Below are 25164 nucleotides of genomic sequence, written 5' to 3'. Positions count from 1 at the left end.
AATACTTTATGAGACACGTCTTTAATGTTACCTATTGGTCTCAGAGTCAGTTTTGTGCAAGACTTAAACATCAATATTTTAAAATTTATCTGGCCTAAATAAGGTTAGTAGCAGGTTTTCTGTTAAAGATATATATTTTTTTAATGTTGACTTTTTCCATATTTTTTGTTTTGTCATTTACATTAAAAAAATAATAATCTAAAACTTTTTCAGTGTTTTGTTCTGGAGGAGACCTAATCAGTATCCCAGGCCATTTTAATCTTCATTAGTTTTCAAGAAATGAATATATCTTTTGGTTAAAATATTTTATCTATTACTTTTGCCCTTTGGTAATAAAATAATGTAGTTAGTTTTAGTTCTTCCAGTTTCAGATCAGTAAAAGGACCTTGACCTTGTCACTTCAGTAGGCACCCAATAATAGTTCAGTTCATGAACCAGTGGAAGAAAGAAAGAGAATATAATATTATATATATATATATATATATATATGTCAACACATTTTCTATGCAAAATGATCCAGACTTTTAGTTTTGGCTTTGGTTGGTGTCTTCAAAAACATATTAAGCCTCTGCAGTTTAGTTTAGAGCCCTGAAATTTAGTTTTACCATCAAGAATCTGATACCAATAAGGAGAATGGTTTCAGAGACTGCTTTAAATATGTAGGTAATTCACTTCAGATGCACTTTAGGATGCGTATTTGAACTGAAGCTGACCTCTGGGCATACGGAGATATACCTGTCACTGCTTTATAACGTCAGGTATAATAATAAAAAAGGAAATTGAATCAGAAGGTAATGGAAATGAATATAGGAGGTAGGAATATGTCAGAACCACAGAAATGTTGTTTTTAAACGGTCCAGCTACTCATTCTGTGGGAGTGTTGCTAGTGCAGGTGAAAAGCAGTTACACTGTCAAAAATATAGCCCAGATACATGGGAATGTGTTCAGCTTGTCATTCAGAGCCTGTTGTATCAGGTACTAACATTTTCCAACTCAAATGACAAGAAGCTATTTCCTGCACATGAATTCTACACTCCAACCTAAGAGAACTAAAGAAAATATCAAATTTGGTCTTCATCTTTTTTTTTTTTCTATGATTTCCCAGGTATGAATATTTGGCTATGGCATTCTTGCTAAGCTGTTTTCTCAAAATAATAAAGTCCTACAGAGAATTTTCTATGTTTCATACAGTCTATTTAATTCAATATGTAAATTGGACATTTGGAAAATGAACATTTATTTATCTGCATTTACATAAATATACCTATATGCATGTGAGCTTCTTTTTGAATGAAGGTACCTTTTTAGAGCAAAAACTTTAATTTTTTGACACTATAAATAAGCAAGTTTTAATTCCTGAATTGCCAATGAGCTTAGTGGGAATAGATTATATCATTACAATTGAGGCCAAGATATAGGACAATATAAAACTGAAGGCTATTGTGAGCATGTATGTGTTTCTTCACATATATATTCACATATATTCTTCAAATTTAATTAGTCTGTTAATAAGACATTCTCACAGGCATCATAAATTGTCAGTCATTTTCTGTCTTGTGGTTTTGGGATTAAATTATGAGTTGAAGCTGGATTTAGAAAAACACAAAAACTAAGGGATTAGAAATCCCAGCATTGCAAATTGGAAGTATTTATAAACAAAGGAAATCACTAGCTTAGGCAGAAGCTTAGGCAGAAATATGTGGATCATAAACTGGCACAATGGGGACTAGACAGTCCAAAACAGTGTATAACAAGATTTATTAAAGAAAGTAATGAGAAGGCCAAAATATTGCTTAAAAATTAAAATACATTCTGTGAAAGGAAAAAAAAAAAAAAAAGGATGTTAAAATAAAACTAGAGCTGTGAACATATCATTATAAAGTTTGTGAAGTCTATGGAAATATTCATGGGATTCATAAAGCAGAGGACAACGGCTTAGAAAATCAAAGTAAATCTTCAAAGAAGCAATAGCCAGTATTGTAAAAACAGATAAATATATAACAAATGTTAAAACAAAAATATTTACTAATATAAATGATTTTATAGTGATCTTAGGAAAAAAAAAATAAAAATAAAGCCAAGGTATCAAAAGTAGAGAATGAGATTTCAAAAGCAAGGAAGTTTGAAAAGTTTGAAAGCAGCCAATGCTGCTTGTTCATAAAATACAGAGAAAATACTCTTAAAAACAAATAAATAACCAAACCAAACAACAACAACAAACAAAAAACAACAAGAAAAAACAGCATTCCCTAGGGAAAAGATCCTAGTGCAGCATAATCATCCCAAGTCTTTGATTTTATCAGAAGGGTATTTTCAATGGAGAGGACAGAATCATGTCAGAGTCTGAAGTTACCTTCTCCCTCTCCCTCTCCCTTTCCCTCTCCCTCTCCCTCTCCCTCTCCTTTCCTTCTTTTCCTTTTTTTTTGATTCGTTTAACATTGAAGGTGTTTTATTGAAGAATAAAACCACTTCAAAATGCCTTGAAAAGCAGCATAATCTACAGATAAAATTCTTAGGAAGAAAATAATCATCAGAATCATGTTGAGATTGACACCAAACTGTATCTGTCTTCTAAGGTCTCATTATAATCAATGAAGAGCTGCTCATTAAAGTCAATAAAGCATAAAGAGCAATTGAGATATCATCAGGTTTTGGGGAAACTATTCACTAGGCTTCACTGTCTGCACTATTAAGATCTGCTGCAAGAACTTAGGCACAAACTGCATATGCAGATATCTACATGTAGGTAAGACCATCGTTGTCCAAATCTCAAGCCAAATACCTCTAGACATCAAAGGTGACATTATAGTGTGTTTCTGCTACAAGTCACCTAAGTAGAACAAGTGGATGAGAACATCAGGAAGCACTTTTTTATGTCTGGTGATGGAGCACTGGCACAGGTTTCCCAGAGAGGTTGGAGTCTCACTCCTTGGAGATCTTCAAAAGCCACCTGGACATGGGCCTGGACAACCTGGTCTGGGTGGCCTTGCTTGAGCAGGGGGTTGGACAAGGTGACTTCTGGAAGTCCCTTCCCACATTAATCATTCTGTGATTCTGTTATAGTTGCCACTAGAAAATAATAAGGGATGTATGAAAGCATTGGTACTAGGAAGAGACTACAGTTCCTACAAAGATACCTGATGCACCAGAGTAGCAGTTATTTAGAATGAACAGATGTACTTGTTTGAGCTGGGAGATAGTTAATGTTCTTCACGGTGGCTTGTATGGTACAATTTTTTTGATTTGAGACCAAAACCCTGTTGATAACACTCCAGTGCTATTGCTGAACAATGCTTGCACAGCACCAAAATACTCACACTGCCCTGCCAGCAAGTACACAGGAAGCTGGGAGGGGAGATGATACAGCCAGGACACCTGACCCAAATGGACCAAGGGGTTATTATGCACCATATGATGCCGTGCTCACCAATAAAAGCTGGGTGAAGAAGGAGGAAGGGGGGACATTAGGATTTATAGCATTTGTCATCCCAAGTAACAGTTGCATGTGATGAGCCCCGCATTCCTGGGAAAAGCTGAACACCTGCCTGCCAATGGGAAGCCGTGAGTGAATTTCTTATTTTGCTTTGCTTGTGCGTGCAGCTTTTGCTTTACCCATGAAACTGTCTTATCTCAACCATGAGTCCTCACACTTTTACTCTTCCGATTTTCTTCCCCATCCCACTGTGGGATAAGTGAGTGAACAGCTGTGTGGGGCTTAGCCGCTTACTGAGATTAACTCACAACAACAGAGTTGTTTTAGGAAAAACTCGATTATGCCACGGACATCATGAATAATGTGCTTTGTCCTTTGTGTATCTATGTGGAATATTTTGTTCTTATGCTATTTGAAACTCTATTCAAACCACTTACTGCCATTAGCAAGGATGGGGATGGAAGTACCAGTGAGGAGAGTCTGAGCCCCACTCATCATTTTTGTAGAGCGATCTCAGTTCTTCTATTGCTGGTGGTTACAGGTCTCTGGAGGATGGTGAAAGAAGGGCAATAAGATACACAGAAGAAAGGAAGCAAAGAACGGAAGAAGACAAAGGCCTCATGGCAGTCTTCATTGCCATTATCAAAAAGTGCCTAGTAGTTATACTTCTATAGTATATAGAATTATCAAGAATTTGATGCACTTGGGAACAGAGGACAGGCTTAAACTTGTAAATGTACTGACTAGATAACCTATTAAACAAAAATACTGTGGAGTAAAATCTAGAACCATTTAAAATTTTCTGTCAGTAAATAAATATGAAATAAACTGATAAGAGGTTGAACACAAAATACAGATTGAAGTGACTAAACCATTGCTGAAGATGTGCCAGTGGAATGACACTGTGAGTTAACTAAGAAGGCAGTGCCATAGCAGTACTTCTTTTGTCTCTATCATCACTTTTACAAGAAGCTCAGAGATAATGTCTTGACTTAAATACATTTTGGAATTGAAATATAACTGCCAGAATGGATGATAACTTCTCATACTAAGCTCAAATGAACAACCTTATTAAGTAATTCCATAAGACTTGGATAGAGCAATTCAAAGGAAGTTTTCCACATTAGTGGAGGAAAAAAAAAAAAAAAAAAAAAAAAACTCTTCTGGTAACCAATTAAATGAAAATCATAACTGTTAGGTTACGTGATAAAATCTTGCCTGCACACACAAAGGATTAAAGACAATTGCAGATGGTGGCAGCGCAAGTATCAACTTGCCAGGGCCATCGCAGAAGCCATCAGCCTATCAAAGGCCCATCTCCACAGGCCCAGAGGGGCACACAGACATAATGTGGGACAGGTGTAAAGCTAAAACAAGGACTCGGAGGGAGGGACACCCTGTCTGATCCCCTCCCAAAGTTGTCCTGGGATAGGCTCAGCCCCAGTTTCCAGGTGTAATGAATGTGATGAACCCATTTTGGTGGGTTCACCACAATGAGACAATGACAGACCACTTTTGGGACTAAGGAACATCTCTGCCTAGGGCTGTGGGGCGTATGGGATTCAGTTCTGGATTGCACGGGACTTACTATTGAGATGTTCAGGGGAGGAACCAAAGGCAGAGCATTTGATGAAAGTAGGTTGAAAGTCTGTATTTTATTAACTTTGATTTGCATAGGAGGAAATAGTAGATCACAATAGTTTTAAGAATTTCTCAGAAGTAGTACTACTAGTTTTGTGGCACAGGGCTCATTTTACACAAATCAGATAAACTGGGTTTGAATCTAGTTCATTTTATTAATCTAAAAGCTAACGGTGCTTGCTTAGATTCTCCAGACTGTGAATATTTTAGGGTGGGAAGAGTCACTCTGTCCTTCCATTGTCTATCATGGAAACTCAAAACAAAGTAGGTGATTTTTAAAGACCTATACTTGAAACAAACGCTCTGATTAGAAGCCAGATAGTGAATGAAACAGATCTGCAAAAACACTTGCACTGTAAAGGCTAACACAGGACTCGTATTCCAGGTAATCTTTCTGTGGCTGTTCTCATTATTGCTGCTGGGCACAGAGTGAAGTTAATTGCCACTAAATAATCTCTACTAGTCTGCAGTTTAAATAACACCATAAAAATCCTAAGAAAATAAACTGTATCTGTCTGTTTTGCTCAATAAATACATGAGATAAAAAGTGAAACAAAAAATAATCTAGCCAGATATTTTTTTTTTTTTTTTTTTTTTTTTTCCTGAGGCAAATTATTCAGTTATACTGTATTATGGAATTTAGATTGTACATGTACTAAAGTCTGTCACATAGCATCCTGGAAAACCATCATACTATCCATTCCCAAAGACAAGCTTCACTCTAAAATTAGTTTTTTTATCTTCTGCTCCTTTCAGAAGGCTGTCATGATTTCATGTCCTTCATCCTGATTATTTTCTCTTTCCCCATCTAATTTACACCCATAGGTGCTCAAGCCAAAATTGTTTTCAGCTGAATTTAGTACTTGGTACAGAGCTGTTCCCATTCTTCCACTTCTATTTTTTAAGGAATCATGGTTACCTTTAAAGATATGGCCAGTTTTCTTGTTGACAGTCATAACTTCTTAACCACTGTTTGTTATTTTCAGCATAAAGGCAACTCTATTTTAAAATCTTAATAATGTTTAAAATCTTAATAATGCATTGCCATCATGATGTAATTTGGTGTAAATGGTTCTCACTGTAACACTTGCTAACTCGCTAACATTGCACAAACATATTAAAACAATTTGTCTATAGAAACTCATTGAGAAAATTTGATGCCCTTTTTAACATATATTAGTGCATCTCATTTACTTTTTTTTAAAGGTAAAGGTAGTATGAACACAGAAACAAAAGCACTTCCTTGGAGGGGAACTAAATTGCTTTATACTGATGTTATGAAACTGTACCTATGTTAAGTGAAAATTACTCTCTTACCTCATCAAATCAAAATAAAATACTTTTCTATGGGTCAACTTTGCAGCTTCCCTTCTCTCCCTACCCTTTAATATTCCTACATTTTCCTTTTGATTTTGCTGAACAGTGACAGACAGATTTCTGGCTCCATTGATGTTTTAATTCATGTACATACTTTCAAATATAAACACATCACTAAGAACAAAGCTCACATACAACACAATTACTTGCACCTATATTGTGGCTGAAGAAGTAAATTGGAGTGGACAGAAGTGAGGGCTAGTGATGAATACACCTGTGCAAATTTTTCATGTTCTGCTACAAAGTCTGCCTGCCACCATGAAGCGATCAACTGAATAACTTACATCTGATTATATAATTCCTCTCATTTCAGAAAAAGAGGGTAGAAAGGGTTTTGCATATAAAAAGGATTAAAAGTGCATTGATTTTATTCTACTGTTGTTTGAAAGGAAAAATATCTGATCCTACCTCTTCACAGGCGGTCCTGAAATCCATGTGCTATGACACAGCAAGTGATATTTGTCTAAAATAGAGAGAAAGATATCATTAGAATGAAAAGGATATTGCAAAACATAGAAGTCATATGTCTGAGCTGTGCAATTGATCTACCCTTTGACAGGTCCAGTTATAGTCATTGCTTAAAAAGAGAAATGATCAAAGTTGCAACAGGATTGGGAAGTATATGATATTTAAGTTGTTCCTGCTTCTTAAAAAGTACACAACTTGGTTTCATTGAGTACAATCAGAGGAATTCTTGTATTCACACAATTTCCTTCCACCCATGGGACATTCAAACTTACTTTTCTTATTGCAAGTCTGAGTTTATTTTTCATTTATTGTCAAAAGTAGGGGCACATTGGAAAGTAGCACTTCAGAGGGAGACAATTAAGTGTTGTTCTTCAGAATGCCCGCTCTCTCATGAAAGATTTTTTTTTTCTGTTTTTCTTTTTTCCTGTAATTAAAAACCATCAAGTATCAATACCTTTGTCTCACATTTATAATCTCTCCAAGGGAGCCAGTGTCATTTAACAGTGTGTTGACTGCAGAAATATTTATGAGTTGAAAAAAACAAATGTTAGAAAAGTCGGGAATATGTGTATATACGTGCAAAATGTCACACCAAATCCTGTGATTATTACTTTTCTAGGCCTTTACCTAACATGTTCTCATCCCAATGCACACTTATGCATTCATTTATTTATGAGATAAAGCTACTGGAACAGGCTTTTTAATCAGAGGAGAGTAACAGTGTCCTGCTATTGGTTTAGCAACAGAAATGCTCATAAATCTGCCAATAACATTTCCAGGAAACACTTCCTGGGCAAAATAGACATTTCATTCAATGACTGGAGATACAAAACCTAAAATTAGATCTATTTTTGACCAAATAATAGTTTAGTGAATTTAGTATGAAGCTTCATATGAATAACAACTATTCTGAAAAGTAAATAAACAGCATGTTTAATATGCTGGGTAATGTTATTAATGAAAAATGAGAGCCTCTGTTATCTATCCTATGACTTGTGGGCTGTCATGGCAAATAAAACCATTGGCCTTCAGCAAGGCAGTCCTCAGACTATAAATACTGCTTCCCACTGTTGATACATGGTGAATCTACCTGCTGATCACCTTGGCGACACTTCCTTTTTCCCTTATATTCTAAATTACACATAGATAAAATAGAAAATGCAACAAATACTCTCCTGACATCCATTTCCCAAATAGAATAATCTCTTTGGTTCCCAAAGAAATGTTACACATAGAGTCTTATTGAATCATAAAATGGTTTGTGGTGGAAGGGACCTTAAAGATCCCCTAGTTCCAACCCCCCTGCCATGGGCAGGGACACCTAACACTAAATCAGGTTGCTTAGGGCTTCATCTAACCTGGTCCTGAACACCTCCAGGGATGGGGCATCCACACCTTCTCTGGGCAACCTGTTATAGTGCCTCACCACCCTGTGAGTAATTTCTTCCTAATATCTAACCCAAATCTACCCTCTTTTACTTCTAAGCCATTATCCCTTGTCCTATCACTACTTTCCCTGATAAACGGTCCCTCTCCAACTTTCTTGTGGGCTCTCTTTAGGTACTACAGGCTACTATAAGGTTTCCCTGGAGCCTCCTCTTCACTAAGCTAAATAACCCCAACTTTCTCAGTTTTTCTTAATAGGAGAGGTGCTCCACCCCTCTGATCATCCTTGTGGACATCCTCAGGACTCACTCCAACAGGGCTATGTCTTTCTTATGCTGGGATCCCCAGAGCTGACTCCGGGTGGGGTCTCACAAGAGTGGAGTAGAGGGGGAGAATCACCTCCTTAGCTTTCTGGGCTGCAAGTGTACCTTTGTTTTTTTTTTTTTTTTTTTTTTTTATTTTTTTTTTGCAATCAAAAACGCAGCCACTGATCTTCGCAATATGGCTGCCATTGTTTCTATATTACACTATTTTTCCAACTGTTTCTTGCCTGTGGCTTGGCTCAGAGTGGAAATCAAGTCCATTATCACTGTTTCTTTTTCAGTCCATCAACAATTTTTTTAACATTTGATAGGTTAGTAACGGCACACACAAGTGTAGGTTACATTAGAAACATCATTTTTCTCCACATTTTAACTCTGAATAAACTAGATTATTAAATTACAGGAGTATGTATCATGCATAACAAATAAATTTTATGAAATTTTATTGTCTGAAATTTTATTTACTGATAAAATGCTCTAATGATTGATTATTATCTCCTCCTGTAATATATTTTAAAAAGCAGAAAATACAGAACCAAGCAATTTTAAAACCTAAGAATTTTTAAAATTATGAACTGCAAAACCATATATATATATCATATATCCCATATATCCCTTGGTCTGCCTCTGGCTAACCTCAGCAATACCCTTACCTTTAAATCTCAGCTGTATTCAGCTGAGCACCTTTCCAGTTCTCTGAGGAGCTCCCTTCAGTATCACCCAGACAGACCACTGGTTACCAACCCAGAAATTCCTTTGGTCTCAATATCTGATTTTTCTTTGTCCCTCCTCACCCATAGGTTGGCACAAACTACATCCCAGAAGGTGAGAAAGGAAGGGACAGTGACCTTCAAAGGCTGAGGTACAGAAGAAAAGAAGCACTGTTGGGACAGGATAGGGTGCTAAAGCACAGGGAGAAGCACAAGCAATGTGTATTATTCAAAGAGAAGGAATGGCTGAATAGCAATGAGCCTTCCTCTGAAAGGGTTTGGGGCATGCAATCAAGGATATGTAAACAAACGGGCTTCAAAATGTAACTTTCCTTACTTTCTACATGATTTTCAATCTGTAATTCCTCAAAAACTGAGCTACCAAACTTATTTAGCTCATCTCTGTTGATGTAAAGGAAGTAACACATGAATGACAGAATGGGAACAGAATTTGACACCCCCTTGGCAGAACAAGCAGTTATTCAATACCATAAATAAATAAATAAATAAATACTGAGCAATATTATTATGGCATTTGTGTTCTAAAGGGAAATCAATGGCTAAAACATAGTGGTAAAGTTGACGGCAATGGAAACCTTCAGAGACAAAGCTTCATTTAGGATAATGCACTGAAGATTTGAGCTATGCTCAGATATTCCTGTAATAAATCAGGTCATATTCCAGGTATAATAGATGTAATTTCACCATAACTGGAGAATACTCCAGTATATGTAATACAATAAGATAGAAAACAAAAAGAATATTTCATGTGCACACAACAGTCTTCAGAATACCACAAGCCAAGCAAAATACTAATAAAGCAGTAGGAAGCACTTCATTCTCAATGTTACTATTGCAAAGAATAGAATAATGTATGCAAAAATAATAAATTAATGGAGAAATGATGTATTATCAAACACAATTTAGTCTGACTGTGAGAGCTATCTTTCAGGTTATGTCTTCATCTTCAAAGGAATTTTACACATCCCTGGAAGTGTTAAAGGGGAGGTTGGATGAGGCCCTGGGCAATCTGATCTAGTGTCCCTGCCCATGGCAGGGGGTTGGAACTAGGGGATCTTTGAGGTCCCTTTCAACTCAAACCATTCTATGATTCTGTGATTCTATAATTAGAACTCGGAAGAAGTTTACTTTGCAAAAAAATACAGTCTGAAAATATTTTAAGACATGGCCTGTCCTCTGTATACTTATGTATACAGAGACTGTCTAGAGTCACAAGAATTCTTATTGTCAGAGCATCGTCTGAATTGCTAAACTGGGAAACCAAGTTTCAAAGGCACAAATGCCAGTTCTGCAACCAATTGTGACAGCAATTCACTAATAGACCACATTTGCCTTTTAAAGTCCTTCTCCTGGCTTCCTTATTACCAAAATCTTTTGTGCTTCACTTTTTGGAGATGTTTAAAGGAAATCTTATCTGTCATTTCTTTGTGTGTTGGGAAATGAAACAGACTTCTGTGTAACAATGAAGGTTTTTTTTTATAGCGACAAGTAAAACAAAACCAAAACCAACTCTATTGTAAATAGGGAAAGACAGCTTAGGAATTATTATTATATATAACATAGCTGGTCCTCTGTGTTTTAAAGGAAAAAAAAAAAAAAAAAGAAAAAAGAAAAACAACAACAACAACAAACAGGAAATCAGAAAAGTTATTTTAAATGCACATTTCATGCAGCCATCTTTGTTCTGCTTGACTCAGAGAATTTCATACTGGAACACTTTCAGAGGCATGCACACAACAGTGGAATCCAAAGGAACCATGTAGTAACCACAGGTTAATAATACCATATTCTGTTACTGTTTTCCAGCCAATTTCCATTATATTTCATTTGAAAACAGAATTACGTACATTCAGTAAACATAATGTTTTTAGTCATCTACTATACTAACATATTGGACTCAACTGTTGAAAAGTTTCTCCACAAGTTGGGAACAGGTTAAGTCCATACATCCAAACAGCCTTGCTTTCCTCACTGAATTCAAGACAACAAGGAGGATCTACATATCCCTCACAGAGAATTACAGCCTTAACAAACTTAGATTGAAAGATGCTCAGAAACCTGGAGGCCCTTACATTACATGTACTTCACTCTACCCAGTAGTTCGAGGAATGAGATGAAGTTTGAACTCAGCAAAACATGCACTTTATTGTCAGACATTTTGTCAAAACGTCCAGCTCTCAGTAAAACTCATGCTTTAAAAGAATTGAAGCTGGCACTTACAAGGTTTCTAAATGTTTAATTCATTTTATATTGGTTAAAACAGGAACATTTACTTGCCAATCATAATGTATCATATTAATTGCAAGCATTTGTAATCAGCAAGCTCAATTAAGATTCACTGTATAAACATCGAGTTTTTCAAGATTCACTGAGCCACAAGGCAGTATTAGCTGAAGGAATGTATGTTGGGCTCTTGGTTATTTATCCAGTCCTGTTTGCACCAACAATTATCTGGTGCCCCCCAGAACAAACACCCACAGTGTGACTTCATGAGTAACCCAGTCTGTTTTGGCTTGGAAAAAAAAAAAAAAAAAAAAAAAAAAAAAGGTCAATGCAACACACTTTTTTTTCTTTTCTCAGAGGCAAAAAGCAGTACTGCGGGATAATTGTTTGAGAATGGGAACGTTAAATGTCAGTGGTCTGATACTGCTTTTTTTTTTTTTTTTTTGGTGAAATGCTTTATGGCAAACTGGGACAGAAAAGTTTGGCTCTGGGTTAAAGCCTGGAATATTGCTAGGAAAATAAAATAAAATAAAATCTGTGGTTGCTCTCTCACGTTTCCAGTGTTATCTTTTGGTGATTCACTACAAGTGTCTGAATACAATTATGTACTTAATTTTGTAGAGATGTAGCACAGATACCAGAGCCCAAATGGGGGCTAAATATCCCCATATTCTTAGCTTCTCTGGAGGCAGTATGGACTATTATATAGTTTGGACCAAGTTCTCAGTTTTACCTAAAAAACAGTTCTTTGCATCAGACAAGCAGAAATTTTTCTCTGACTATCTGCCATGGCAGTCTCCTTTTTTCTCTCCATTATCTCTCACCACAGAATTTCCTTATAAAAGAGATACTGGCAATTCTTCTGCCAAGGCAATTGATTTCCAGTCAAACATAAATTTCATGCCTCTGGCAGTATGCCTAATGCAAATAGTTAGGAGTAAGACTTTCAATATCAAAGTGCATCTTTTGATTTCACTTAAGTTAAAAAAATAAAATGCATTTTACCAATCTGATAAGGGAGGTAAGGAAATAAATTATTGATTGTAAACACTTGGGAGGTTTTCATTTGCAAGGTTCTTGGGAATTGCTTGTATAATTAAGCTAAAAACAGGAATGCTTCTACTTCTTCAAAGAGTTAGCATGCTTTTTCAAATTAACAAGAAGGTAAGGTAATGCTTAATTAAAAGTTTAATACAAGTTTTGTCTTTGCCTTACCCCCAATTTAGGACATTTATTTGACAGCTAGTATAGTAAAATACACATTTAGCCCTATGAGGTCCAGAGAAATTAGACTTCAGAATCATATGCCAATATCTTTATATGTGTGTATATAAATACATATATATAAATAAATAATCATAAAGGTTTCTACAATTTTCTTGTACAAGCAAAACTAATTGGATTGGTGCAAACTAAGATAAACTGATTCACAGATAGGGAAAGTGGATAAATTCAGTACTAACACACAATGAAATAAATGTACAAAATCACAGAATCATTTAGGTTGGAAGAGATCTCCCAGGTAACCTAGTCCAACCTTGACCTAACACTAACAAGCCCTCCACTAAACCATATCACAAAGCTCTACGTCTAAACATCTTTTAAATACCTGTTTGTACATTTGAGTTATGTATATCCACAACTAAACAAATACATGTACCATATGTAATAAGGGAATGGGGGAATGGAAAAATATACTTAGTGAAATTGCTTGGGCTATTTATTTATTTATTTATTTATTTAAGAACTGGATTTTGTTTACATATAACTCAGTCACAAAAACCCCAATCATCCTAGCTCTGTTGTCTCACAGACTAATAAACTATAAAGGTAATACCACAACATAATTTATATTTCCTTACCAATAACAGAACCATCCCTACATTTCTGTATGGAAATGTAGCCCTATTGACTTAAAAAATAATAATAATAATTTAAAAATAACCGTTTTTGATACTCTGATCTGCTTTTTTCTTTGGGCAGTGTTTTGAATACAGGTATTAAAGGATACTTGTATGACAGCATTTACTATTTTAGCAAAAGGCACAGAAAAACAAAACAAAACAAAACAAAAAAAAAAAACCATGCAATACCCTGATATATAAGAATTCTCAAAATTATTTCAGAAATGCTTTCAGTGCCTTTATCCCCTTAGTAAAAAAATAACATTTTTACATGTTAATGGTTATATGACTGTGGAGAGCACAGTCTAATAATGATTTTCTCACAAATTCTCCCAAAGGAAAAAGTATTATACTATCCTTGAAAAGGTAACAATTAAACTTTTGGTAAATTTAAAATTGCTAATTTTATTCTGCTAGGCTTTGACTTTGGAAATAAAATAACACCACATACTTTTCAGAAATTGTTCAGCTCCTGTTTAAATGTCTGACATACATATTTATACCTCTGTATAGGTACATGTCAAATCCAACATTAATTTCCAAGATTCTTAATGGAAAAATAATCATTCACATTGAAATCTGAAAAAATCTGTATTTTCCCCATAGGATAGGATACATTGCAAAAATCCTATCAAAAAAAATAATAATCAAAATAATAAACTACAATGAATGATTATAACCAGATTACATGAAGGAGGGACATGATACCAGTCTAGGTACAGAAGACTTTCATTCTATCAGTTATAGCAGTCTCTTAAATATGAGAGGGAGGGGGGAGGGTGAGCAAACAGTTGTGTGGTTCTTAGCTACTGGCCAGGTTAAACCACAACAGTTTTTCTTCCAGTTTACATTTTCATAAAGTTGTACATATTTCCATTTTGTTAATTGACTGATATGTTTCACATACATCAAGGAAAATGCAAAACAGTATTTCTCAATAGATGTGGCATATGCTTGTTTCTCAATAGTGGCTCATATGCTACTGTTGGAATCACAGTCTATAGCAGGCCTTGAAGAAGATAAGCATAACTGAAGAAAATGACAAAATCTAATCTCAGAAAAATTAGAAATTTTCATTAATTTCACTGAGAACAAAATGATACGTCATGTTGAATTGCCCCAGGACAAAAATAAATAAACAAATAAATAAAATCCAAGTTTCATTTGAAACCAAACATAACCAAAACAACATTTGATTTTGACCTGTCTTCATTTTGATGCAAGTGAAATTCATTAAGTAAGATCAAAAGATTTTAATTTGACTTTATCATTTATTTTTTATGAAATTATTCATAATATTAAGGAGAACATTCCTATTATACATTCAAAAGATCACAATAATGCTCATTATATTTCAAATTACTAGGTTATATATCACAATGCAGTCAATCTGAAACTGTTTTGAGATAGAGCAGTGACAATGTTTTAACGTGTTTTCCCGTCACATCCATAGGTGTGAATACAAGCCTTTTTTTCCGGATTTGTAGCAGAAGGTGCTAGCTGGTTCAAATAGAAGTGCATACTTCCATCTGAAGTTGGGTATCAAATGCAGCAGTGAAGGACACTAGACTTTACCAGTCTTCTCCTTGGAGATGGTAGAAAAAAATAAAAGAGCTCAGCGAAAAACCTAGCATCAGTTAACTTCTGGTGTTTGTTTTGATATTGGTATTTGGAACTTGCTTTTGAGTTGGTAGCTACCATCATCCCTGGTTTTGCAATTGCTAGTCAGTTTTCTGATAATTTGGAAATTGAATTGGGGTATCAGGAATATGCCTGGAAGATGGGCAGAGGCATCTTGAGAAACTGAGATAGCACTGTGAGTTACTAAAAGCTGACAGAATAGAGGAAACTAGGTATACTTGTTTCTGTCAAATCAACACTTTGCTGATACATTTGTCTTAAATTACTGAAATCTGGTATCAGAATTTACCTTTGTGCAACATCAGAAATCCATCCTGATGGAACTGACTATAGGAGCCAGACCCTAGGTTTCTTATTTAAAGTGAGCTGAGGAATCTCTGTGTTGTACTTTAGCTTAGACAAATTTTACATTGTTTACTGTGTCAGATAACCTATGTCAGACATCCTTCAATATCATGGACTTTCTTCATATAATTTATTTCCTTTTTCTTTTAAGGTATGAACTTAAATAACCAAGTTAATCACAAACAATACAAGGAATAATTAAAAAAAAATAAAAAGGTTGATTTAAGTTAATTATATTAAGTGACCATTTAACTGCTTTAGCCTGAAGTCTGAACTGCAACCCAGCTTCATTTACCAGATCTTGTAATCAGCAGTGGCTTCTGCATACAAAGTATTCCTACAGCAACAAGGATTCACACATTTCAGTGGTCAACACTAAAATATATGTATTTGTTCACCATCTCTGTGACAGCATAGCTATGGCATAGGGAACTCCCAAGGATTACTGCAGTTGCTGCTTCAGTATTGTCTTATCTACAGTCATTTCTAAAGACAATATCTACCATTACAGCATTAATTTTCTGCAGGTTAAGAAACAGTAAAAATATATATTTTTTAAATGAACTGTATCAAATAGTTGACACTGAAGGAAGGTGGCATAATACTGTACATGAAGTAGGACATTCAAGCCATCAGAGATAACATGGTCATGATTTGCAGTCCTCACCACATTTATCTTTTTCCAGAGAGCTTACTTTTATGTATAGGAATTCAGCACTTACTGAAAACAAACACCAGTAACTTGTCTCAAAAATAATCATCATAATTAGATCTTCCACTTGAGTATTTATATAATTGCAGCAAAAGCCTCTTTAGCTCCTCTGAACTTCAGAAAGCAAGAATTTATAGCAGTACTGTTCTAATATCATCAAGTCAAGTTTACTTATTGTCAAAATGCTCCTGCAGTGGTACATTGTCAAAACATATAATAAGAGAACTTGAAATATGCAAAACGTGCCACATAGGAAAACACAGCACTTAAACTACTGTAAAATTAAAATAAACAAAGTTAAGTAGCCAGTGAGAAACACTTAAAACTAATCAGAAAAACTCTCTGTGTAACAGCAGCATCCCTCGGTGAAAATCTTTCTCTATGGGATTGGGTTGGACAGGGATGGTGTAATGGTCATCCCTGCTGTCCATATCTCCCTCTCCTGGAGGTTATTACACCGGCCATAGGAGTATAGGAGTATACCCCAAAGGAACACCAATTACAGCCTTGGCTGATTTGCCACTGGCAAGTGGTAAAACATTAGTCCAGGAACACCACGCCGTGACACAGTGATACCTGGGCAGGCAGATGTGGATGGACAGCTGTAGACTCCATTCCTAGTTAATCAATCACCTCATGGGAATTACTCATTTTAGTTATCTAATTTTATACCTCATTGACTATTGCTCAGCTTAGATTTTACTTAATATGTTCTTGAGCTCATTGAGAGCCAAGATGTCAAAATTCAAAGTCATAAGAAATCTGTTGATAAAGTCTTGGACACACTCATGATCCTATCTAATTGTAACGTGGGTGGAACTAATATCAGTAACTGCTAACTAATGTTGTCATAAAAACTCCATCCTTTTATTCATTTGTAACTTTGACAAGTTTTAATTGTTTAAACTTGCTTCTTAGTACGTTTTTTTTTTTTTTTTTTTTTTTTTTTTTTTTCTACAGTAATTCAACCAAACTAGATTACCTGTATCTGAAAACAAAGGTAAGGACTAACACATTAGTTTGCTCATTAAACAGAGCAATAGGAAGCTATTGGTCTTGCCTTGAAAAGCTTTACAACTTCTGTGTCTGGAAAAGTCTAGAACTTTGACAGAATAAACTGCATTTTTAGAAAAAAAAAAAAAAATCTAAACAAAACTAGCAATAGCAGTTAGAGAAAGGGGAAAGTGAATCAGGACATGAAGCTCATGGATGTGAAGACTGAAATAAAGATGATGGTAAAATGGAACAGGTAACACATGAATGGCCCTAAAGAAAGATTATGAGACACTAAACGTAGGTGAGAGCTGATGGTGAAAATCTGAAGTGTACTGTCAAGGAGACTGGGGACACTGTGAGAGACTCTGGAGTCACATTGAAAAAGTGATACCAGCAGTAGTATGAGAAGAATGTGGACGGGAATCGGAAAGCTTGTAAGCTCAAACAAATGGGTTGGCAGGGTAGAACAAACTGAGGAAGCTTTTGGGCCATGGACAAGTTGAGAGATGACGAAGGAGATAATTTTCAGGAGAGTGAAAATAGGTCTGTAACCAGTGTAACCACTGTAGAGCACTTGCCTCCAGAGAGGAGATACTCAGAAATCAGAACTCAAAACTCCACAGGTGTGGTAGTGTTACAACTGTTTTATTTTACAGAATATTAAAATTAAGAAATGCAATGTTAAGCTGTTAGTATTATGGGCTTGTTCGATTCCAATTATTACTCTTCAAAACAACAGGTTCTGGTATTAGTATGTAATCATTCTCAATAGGCTTTTTTTTTTTTTTTTTTTTTTTCTTTCTTTCTTTATTTGGAGGATAAGGTTGTTAAATACTATGGTTGTAGGCTATCTCATGCAACCACTCAGTCCCGGAAGCCAGTTTAGGAGCTTAGCTTTTTGAAAACTCACAGAAATGCAGCAAAACAGCACAGCTGCTGCTGATACAGTAGCTTAAATGGAAGCTGTAAAGGTTCCAAGTCTTGCAGTGAGGTTCTTCAGGTAGGTTCTTCATCATGGCCTCCTTTTTATATGCTTTTTTTTTTTTTTTTTTTTAAAGTAGTGCCCAATGGAAAATTTTGATTGTGACTATGTAACAGAAACAGTCATAGTGTATGAATTTGAGCAACCTGGTCTAGTGGAAGGTGTCCCTGCCTGTGGCAGGCGGGCTGGAACTAGGTGATCTTTAAGGTCTTTTCCAACTCAAATAATTCTATTATTCTGTGATTCTATGTATGTAAATATGATAGCTTAAGCTTGAATAGCTATGTTTAGTTCAAGCATTTTCTAACTTTTAACTTACTTGAAAGATTTTAAACAAAAGCCTTGAAACTAAATAGGTCTCAATTTTAAAAATGTGTTTGATGTTTCTAAAGCTAGAAGGTATAGCAGATGTACATTTATATTGGTACACTATACAGTACCAAAGAACATGGACACTTCAGATGCAGTCACTGAAGCTGAGCAGGAGTCTTACACTTTGTTATACTTTCCAAGGTTCTCAGTCAAGAGAGGAGGGGAGAGGACAGAGTTCAGGTCACAATTCCTTTATTCACTTTAAAATCTATTTCAGAAAATAAAAGTCTATAGTTTAAAGACTCCATCTCCTCACCCTGCAGGGATATGGAACTGGAGGGAGGTATAAGTTCTTTTTCAGTGTACCTCCCACCAGGAAAAAGGAAGTAGGAAGGACACTTCTCCAAACTATCCAGAAAGTGTGTTAATAAATACAACATGGCAGCAGTCTGAGAAGATCTAAGAAAGAGGAAGAAGTATAATAAAGGGGGGAGAAAAAAAAAAATGAAAGAATAGGTAAGAGCTTGTTGATAAGAAAAAGGGCAAGGAAAGAGAAAGGTGTGAAGGAAGGGAAGATTGAGAATAGGAAACGAGGTAATAAGGAAAGTGTGGTACAAGTTATAAAATAAATAATAAAAAAAAGAATTATAAAGAAATCTTTACCTCACAAAGGGATAAGGAAATAGAAATGTGTTTTATAAAATTATTTCCATTTCCCCATTACATATTATTTTTTTCAAATTTGGTCTCATATAAAAGTCAGCTTGATCAAACCCACATGTACTAAATCTTGCTATTTTTTCATCAATGCTATTCCATAATTTAACTGGTAAACTGAAGCGAAATTATTTTAGGTATGTGAAAGAATCCAAAAGCTTTACATATTTTTTATTTTTTTTATTTTTTTCCTTCTACACTCACCAGACCTGGAGAACAAAGGATTAATCTTGGAGTAAGAGAAGCAACACAAATCTCAGGGATAAGCTGACTATAAGAAGTAATGCTGAGAAGAGCAGGTCAGAGATGCATTAAGAGATACTTTCCTACTTCTCCAGTCATGTGGTTATGATAACTGTGCTGTACTTCAAAATATTTTAATGAGATTACCAGAACTATCAAAGTTCATTGCTTGTGACATGCCTACTGAAAACAAATTACTTAAGTGCAGCTTTTGGTACTACCTGAATCACTATTTCTTAAAAGCATTCCTTATCAATTTAAAAATATTCAAGTGAAAGAGAGAGTTGTAAAGAGAATGAGCTCTGTACAGAAGACCAGTGACACACTGAATTAAAGCAAATGAAACCAATGTCACCATAACACAGTGATGCAGGAAATAAATATGGGCATTGTGGGGCTATACAGCATGTTTGAGGATCTGGGATTTGGCAAACCTGTCAGAAAGGAATGATTAAGGCAGGAAGCTCAGCTAAACTGGGATCATGCAGCAGAACAAAATACATGACTATTTTTAGAAACTGTTGACGTCCACATAGCCCAGGGAAAAGACTGGCCTCTTACTTTCAGTGTGACAGCAATGGCATCAAAGTAAGTTGCAAGGACATACCAAGAGTAAATGGTAAAGAAGTTAAGTAGGACTGATACAGGGCAATTTGAAAGGATGCCTTTGCAGAAGTTCTGCAAAATAAATGTCAAGGACTCTGTCACCTGAAGTCATAAAAATGTAAGTTCTTTTGCCACTTAATAGACTGGCAATAATATACTAAAGAGTAAGTTAGTCTGGGAAACCCTAGACTATACCATATCAAGCAGTTTTATCTCAGCTTGAAACCATACAATAAAAATAAATAAATAAATAAATAAATAAATAGTGAAGTAAAAATACTGACATTGAGTGGGAATCCTTTGGGTTGGTTCCATCTTCAGAAGAATTGTTCTATGCTTGCTGTGCCTGTTATACTTGGTCATATTTTCAAAGAGTTCTTCATCAAGCATAACAGACTGAGGCTGATTGAAAAAGAAATGAAAACTATAATGCTAAAGAAGATATTAGATACATTTCACTCTTTATAAAATGCTTCTCTGTAAGAGATTGAGATTTCTTTTGTGAACTGCTGATATTACTGCTGACATTAGCAACAGCACAGCTTCCAGGTTCTTGTATCTCTTGGTTTTAACTGTCATCAAACTCTGTTAAAAAAAATGTTCCCTCAATGAGAAATATTTAAATTTCTTATTATTTAAACCAGTCCAAAGCTTATGATTTTGTTTTGTTTTGTTAGTTTGTTTCCTGAGTGTTGCATTCCTTTTGTAAAACTAGCAGTGGTTTTCAGATAGCAGTGGTTTTCAGATAGCAGCTTTAACAATCATTCATAGTCAACCTACAAATTATTGTGAGATTTCATATGTATTGTTATGAGAGTTTGTAACCTACCAATTGAACAGGATTACGGAAACCAACAATTAGTAAGTATACGCTCAAGTTTTCATTCACATTATTTTTTTTTTAATCTTATATTCAGGTGGTGAGAGAACATAAAAAAGAGGGTTATACACGTGACAAGTTATGCTGAGATAAGGACATATGAAAAAAACACCATCTTATGTACAGAAGCCCAAATCAAAGGATTTGGGCTACTGTTTACAGATCATTACTTTCTACCACTAAGCCTTTCTATTCAGTAAACAAACAAAACATTTAGCAACTTTTCTTTAGTTAATTATTTATTGTATATAGAATAGGGAGTTCTTCATTCCCCATGGTGACTAGTCCTGCTCCAGGTTTGAGAGCAGTGTTCTGTACAGGATTTCTGTAAGGGAACCCTACAGCTGCATTGAACCCCTTGAAAATGATTTAAGATTTGCCAGTGTAATGAACCTTTTTATTCTCCTTCATGGAACAGGGCAGGATGCCAAAACTTGAATCTTCAGACTTTCCCCCACAGAACACTGGGGTGCATATGCTCTTTTAAGTTCCCACGTTACACTTAGCTGGACTGTATTTTTTTTTCTTCAAAACAAATGAAGAGAATGCCTGTGGCCTGTTTTCTGGAATCTTTCTATATGGGAACACAATACAAAAAAAAATGTTTCACTAATAATAAAAGTAATAGCATCAGTGTACACAGCACGGTGACACGTGTGGTCAAAGAACTCAGTTGCCTATACCATCATTACAAATTCTAAGTAACATACTAAAAAAATATTTTCCTAGGCAACGTGTGCTGGGATTTTTTCAGTCTCTTTCAGTATATTTGATAATATTCAGCTGCATAGCAATTCCTCCGTCCCAGGGCAAGTTGCATTTCAACCTCCAAGATACTAACCCTTCAATAACCAATAGCCAGTAAGTCAGCTTCATCAGGGGCCCAACTCAAATGCCTTTATGCAAATGCACGTATCATAGGGAATAATCAAGAGGAGATGTACACACACCTGCAGGGCTATGACCTCATTGGCATTGCAGAGACATGGTGGGACTGCTCCCATGGCTGGAGCGTTGGAATGGAAGGATACAGGCTCTTTAGGAAGGACAGGCAGAGAAGGAGAGGAGGAGGTGTCACCCTCTATGTCAATGAGCAGCTGGAGTGCCTGGGGATGGATGAGGAGCTGACAGAGAACTGATGGGTCAGCATTAAAAGGAGGGCAGGGCCAGAGGACATTGTAGCAGGGGTCTGCTACAGGCCACCTGATCAGGAAGACCAAGCAGATGAGGCCCTCTATACACAGAAGCAGCCTCACACTCTCAAGTCCTGGTCCTCGTGGGGGACTTGAACCACCTCGATACCTGCTGCAGGGACAGCACAGCAGGGCAGAGGCAATCCAGGAGGTTCCTGGAATGCATTGATGATAACTTCCTTCTCCAAATGACAGAGGAGCCAGTGAGGAGAGGTGCTGTGCTGGACCTCATTCTCACCAACAGATAGTGGCTGATGGGGAATGTGTAGCTGCAGTGACCAGGAAATGGTGAATTTTAGGATCCCAAGGGCAGTGAGGAGGGAGCACAGGAAGCTGCCCTGGACTTCAGGAGAGCAGACTTTGGTCTGTTCAGGAATTTGCTTGTTGGAATACCATCTGACAAAGCCCTGGAGGGAAAGCTAAAAGGAAAGCTAAAGCCCTGTTAGAAATAAATCCGTCCAAGGATGTCAAGGGAAGAAGAAAGGCTTCTACAAATACATCAGTGATAAAAAGAAGACTAAGGAGAATGTGGGATATTTCTGGAAGGAAACAGGAGACCTAGTTACTCAGGACATGGAGAAGGCTGAGGTACTCAATGACTTTTTTTGCCTCAGTTTTCACCAGCAAGTGCTCTAGCCGTGCCACACAAGCCCAAGAAGGCAAAGCAAGCGAGTGGGAGAAAGAAGAACTGCCCGCTGTAGGAGAAGATCAGGTTCAATGCTATCTAAAGAACCTGAAGGGGCACAAGTCCATGGGATCTGATGAGATGCATCCAAGAGTACTGGCAGATAAAGTTACTCAGTTGCTATCAATCATATCTGAGAAGTCATGACAGTCTGGTGAAGTTCCCAGTGACTGGAAGAGGGGAGACATAACCCCCATTTTTAAAAAGGAAAAAAGTTGAGTCCCCAGGAAGCTAACAGGCCAGCCTCACATCTGTGCTCAGCAAGATTATGTAGCAAATCCTCCTGGAAACTATGCTAAGGTACATGGAAAACGAAGAGGTGACTGAGGACAGCCAACATGGCTTCGCCGAAGGCAGATCATGCCTGACGAATCTGGTGGCCTTCTATGTTAGGGTTACAGCGTTGGTGGATAAAGGAGGAGGAACTGACACCATCTACCTAGACTTGTGCAAAGCATTTGATACTGTCCCACTGGACATCCTTGTCTCTCTAAATTGGGGGGACATGGATTTGACTGAAAAAAACTAATAAGAGTATCTGCTCATTTTGATACCATTATGGAATCTCTGTGGTGTAGGTCCATTCCCAGTGCTGTGCACTAGAATCAGAAACAACTCAGACTGGAAAGACATACCAGACCATGCTTGTAGCTTTTGTTCCCAGTTTCTGATATTTGCCATTGGAGACCAATAACTCCTTGTATTTATCTGTCTTTCAGGGAGATCTGAGTAACAGTTTGTGCAGTGCTTATTGTAAAACAAGTAGGAATGACCTGGACATATGAATTTTCCTGTCTTTCCAGAGCTGTGATTTTCCACTTCAATGTCTCTTTTCAACAGTAACTGACAATACAGAATTCATGACTCAGTTCCTTCTGCTGTTTAGCATATGGGTTCATATTCCAGAACTTCCTAACAGACCATTATGGCTTTCAAAACAGCATTCTATACTTTGAGACTCAGGGGTAATTCTATTTAATCAATAGAATCACAGTAGGATAAAACTTTTATTAAATCAAAATAAGGTCTCCAAACTGATAATTAGAAGATACAATGCTACAAATGAATATTTATCTAACTATAGATTAATATCTAATGCAATATTTGAAGAGTACAATTTTAAGGAAGTAAATAAAGGAATAATATTTTCATTATATTCTGTTCTCTTTTTAAATCAAGGATTTAGCAAAGGGACTTTCTTTCGTTCTTCCTTCCTTCCTTCCTTCCTTCCTTCCTTCCTTCCTTCCTTCCTTCCTTCCTTCCTTCCTTCCTTCCTTCCTCCCTCCCTCTCTCCCTCCCTCCCTTCTTTCCTTCCTTCCTCCCTCTCTCCCTCCCTCCCTCCCTCCCTTCCTTCCTTCCACAGTTTTGTGAAAGTAGCACTAAGAATTACTCAAGTATTTAAAGTTAGAAATACATCTAAATATCATACTGAACTGAGCCTTCACATCAGTTAAGTCTGAAGTTGGAATTTCTTCTCCCTCTGTATAAAAAAAAAATATGATGATAAAATTAGTTAGGGAATAGTAACTTCCAGAAGTAATGGATTCAATGACACTTCTAATTTGATGGTAACATTTGAATTACAAGTTTGATCATAGCATAAAAAAAAATAAAATGCTACTAGTGCATGATATAAAGATATCAGACAACATTTTTGTAGAATAACAACAAATCATTGGAACATGAGGAATCCTGAATAGCCCACATGAGCAATATCAAGTAAAAACCCTCATAAAATTACACTATTATAGTATTTTTTGGAGAATCTCAGGGAGAAAAATTTCATATTTACAAGGCTGCATAGTAAAACTCATAGTCCATCAATATGGCAGAAAGTATGTAAACACCAACATAAACTAGTCTAACTGCTTTAGTTGTCACTCAGCTAGTCCTGGACCACACTGATGCAACAGAGTTTATTTTTCAAAATCTAACATTTAATAGTTTTTCTTAAGCAATATTGATATATCTAGAAACTATATTACTTTTTTTTTTTTTTTTTCTCCTTTTATCCTTTGTTTTAAGGGATGTAGAACAACAACAACAACAACAATAAATTCCAGGCTGTGAGATACTTTACTGCCCTCTACAACTGCATGCAATCACTTCCAGTGATTGCAGTAATTTTCAGGTTTTTGTAATAGATCACGTGCTTCAAAACTGTAATTCCTTTCGGTTTCAGTGAAGTTAATCATGTGGAATATATTTTATAATGTTCTCTTGACTTCCATTTTCAGTAGAGAATAAACAGAGGGAAAGAATAAACAACAAGAACAACATAAAATCAACATAATACTTCAAATGATTAATTTTTCATCCAAGATATTTGGACCATGACAAAACTTAAGCTCTAATCTGTATATTAT

The 25164-nt window shown here is 36.0% G+C and overlaps 1 protein-coding gene across 3 annotated transcripts in view; it reads right to left on the bottom strand.

The window, feature by feature from the left end:
• SNTG1 (syntrophin gamma 1) overlaps window positions 1-25164 on the bottom strand; it is a 351378-nt gene that overhangs the window by 162236 nt on the left and 163978 nt on the right. For all 3 annotated transcript variants that reach the window (XM_035316860.1, XM_035316859.1, XM_035316858.1), the window contains exon 2: window positions 6860-6914. In XM_035316860.1, coding sequence (XP_035172751.1) covers window positions 6860-6886 — 27 coding nt within the window. In that variant the 5' untranslated portion in view covers window positions 6887-6914. The remainder of the gene's footprint in view (window positions 1-6859; window positions 6915-25164) is intronic.

Source organism: Oxyura jamaicensis, chromosome 2 (assembly GCF_011077185.1).
Source record: "Oxyura jamaicensis isolate SHBP4307 breed ruddy duck chromosome 2, BPBGC_Ojam_1.0, whole genome shotgun sequence".
Lineage (NCBI taxonomy): Eukaryota > Metazoa > Chordata > Aves > Anseriformes > Anatidae > Oxyura > Oxyura jamaicensis.
This window is presented reverse-complemented; position numbering and strand designations above follow the sequence as displayed.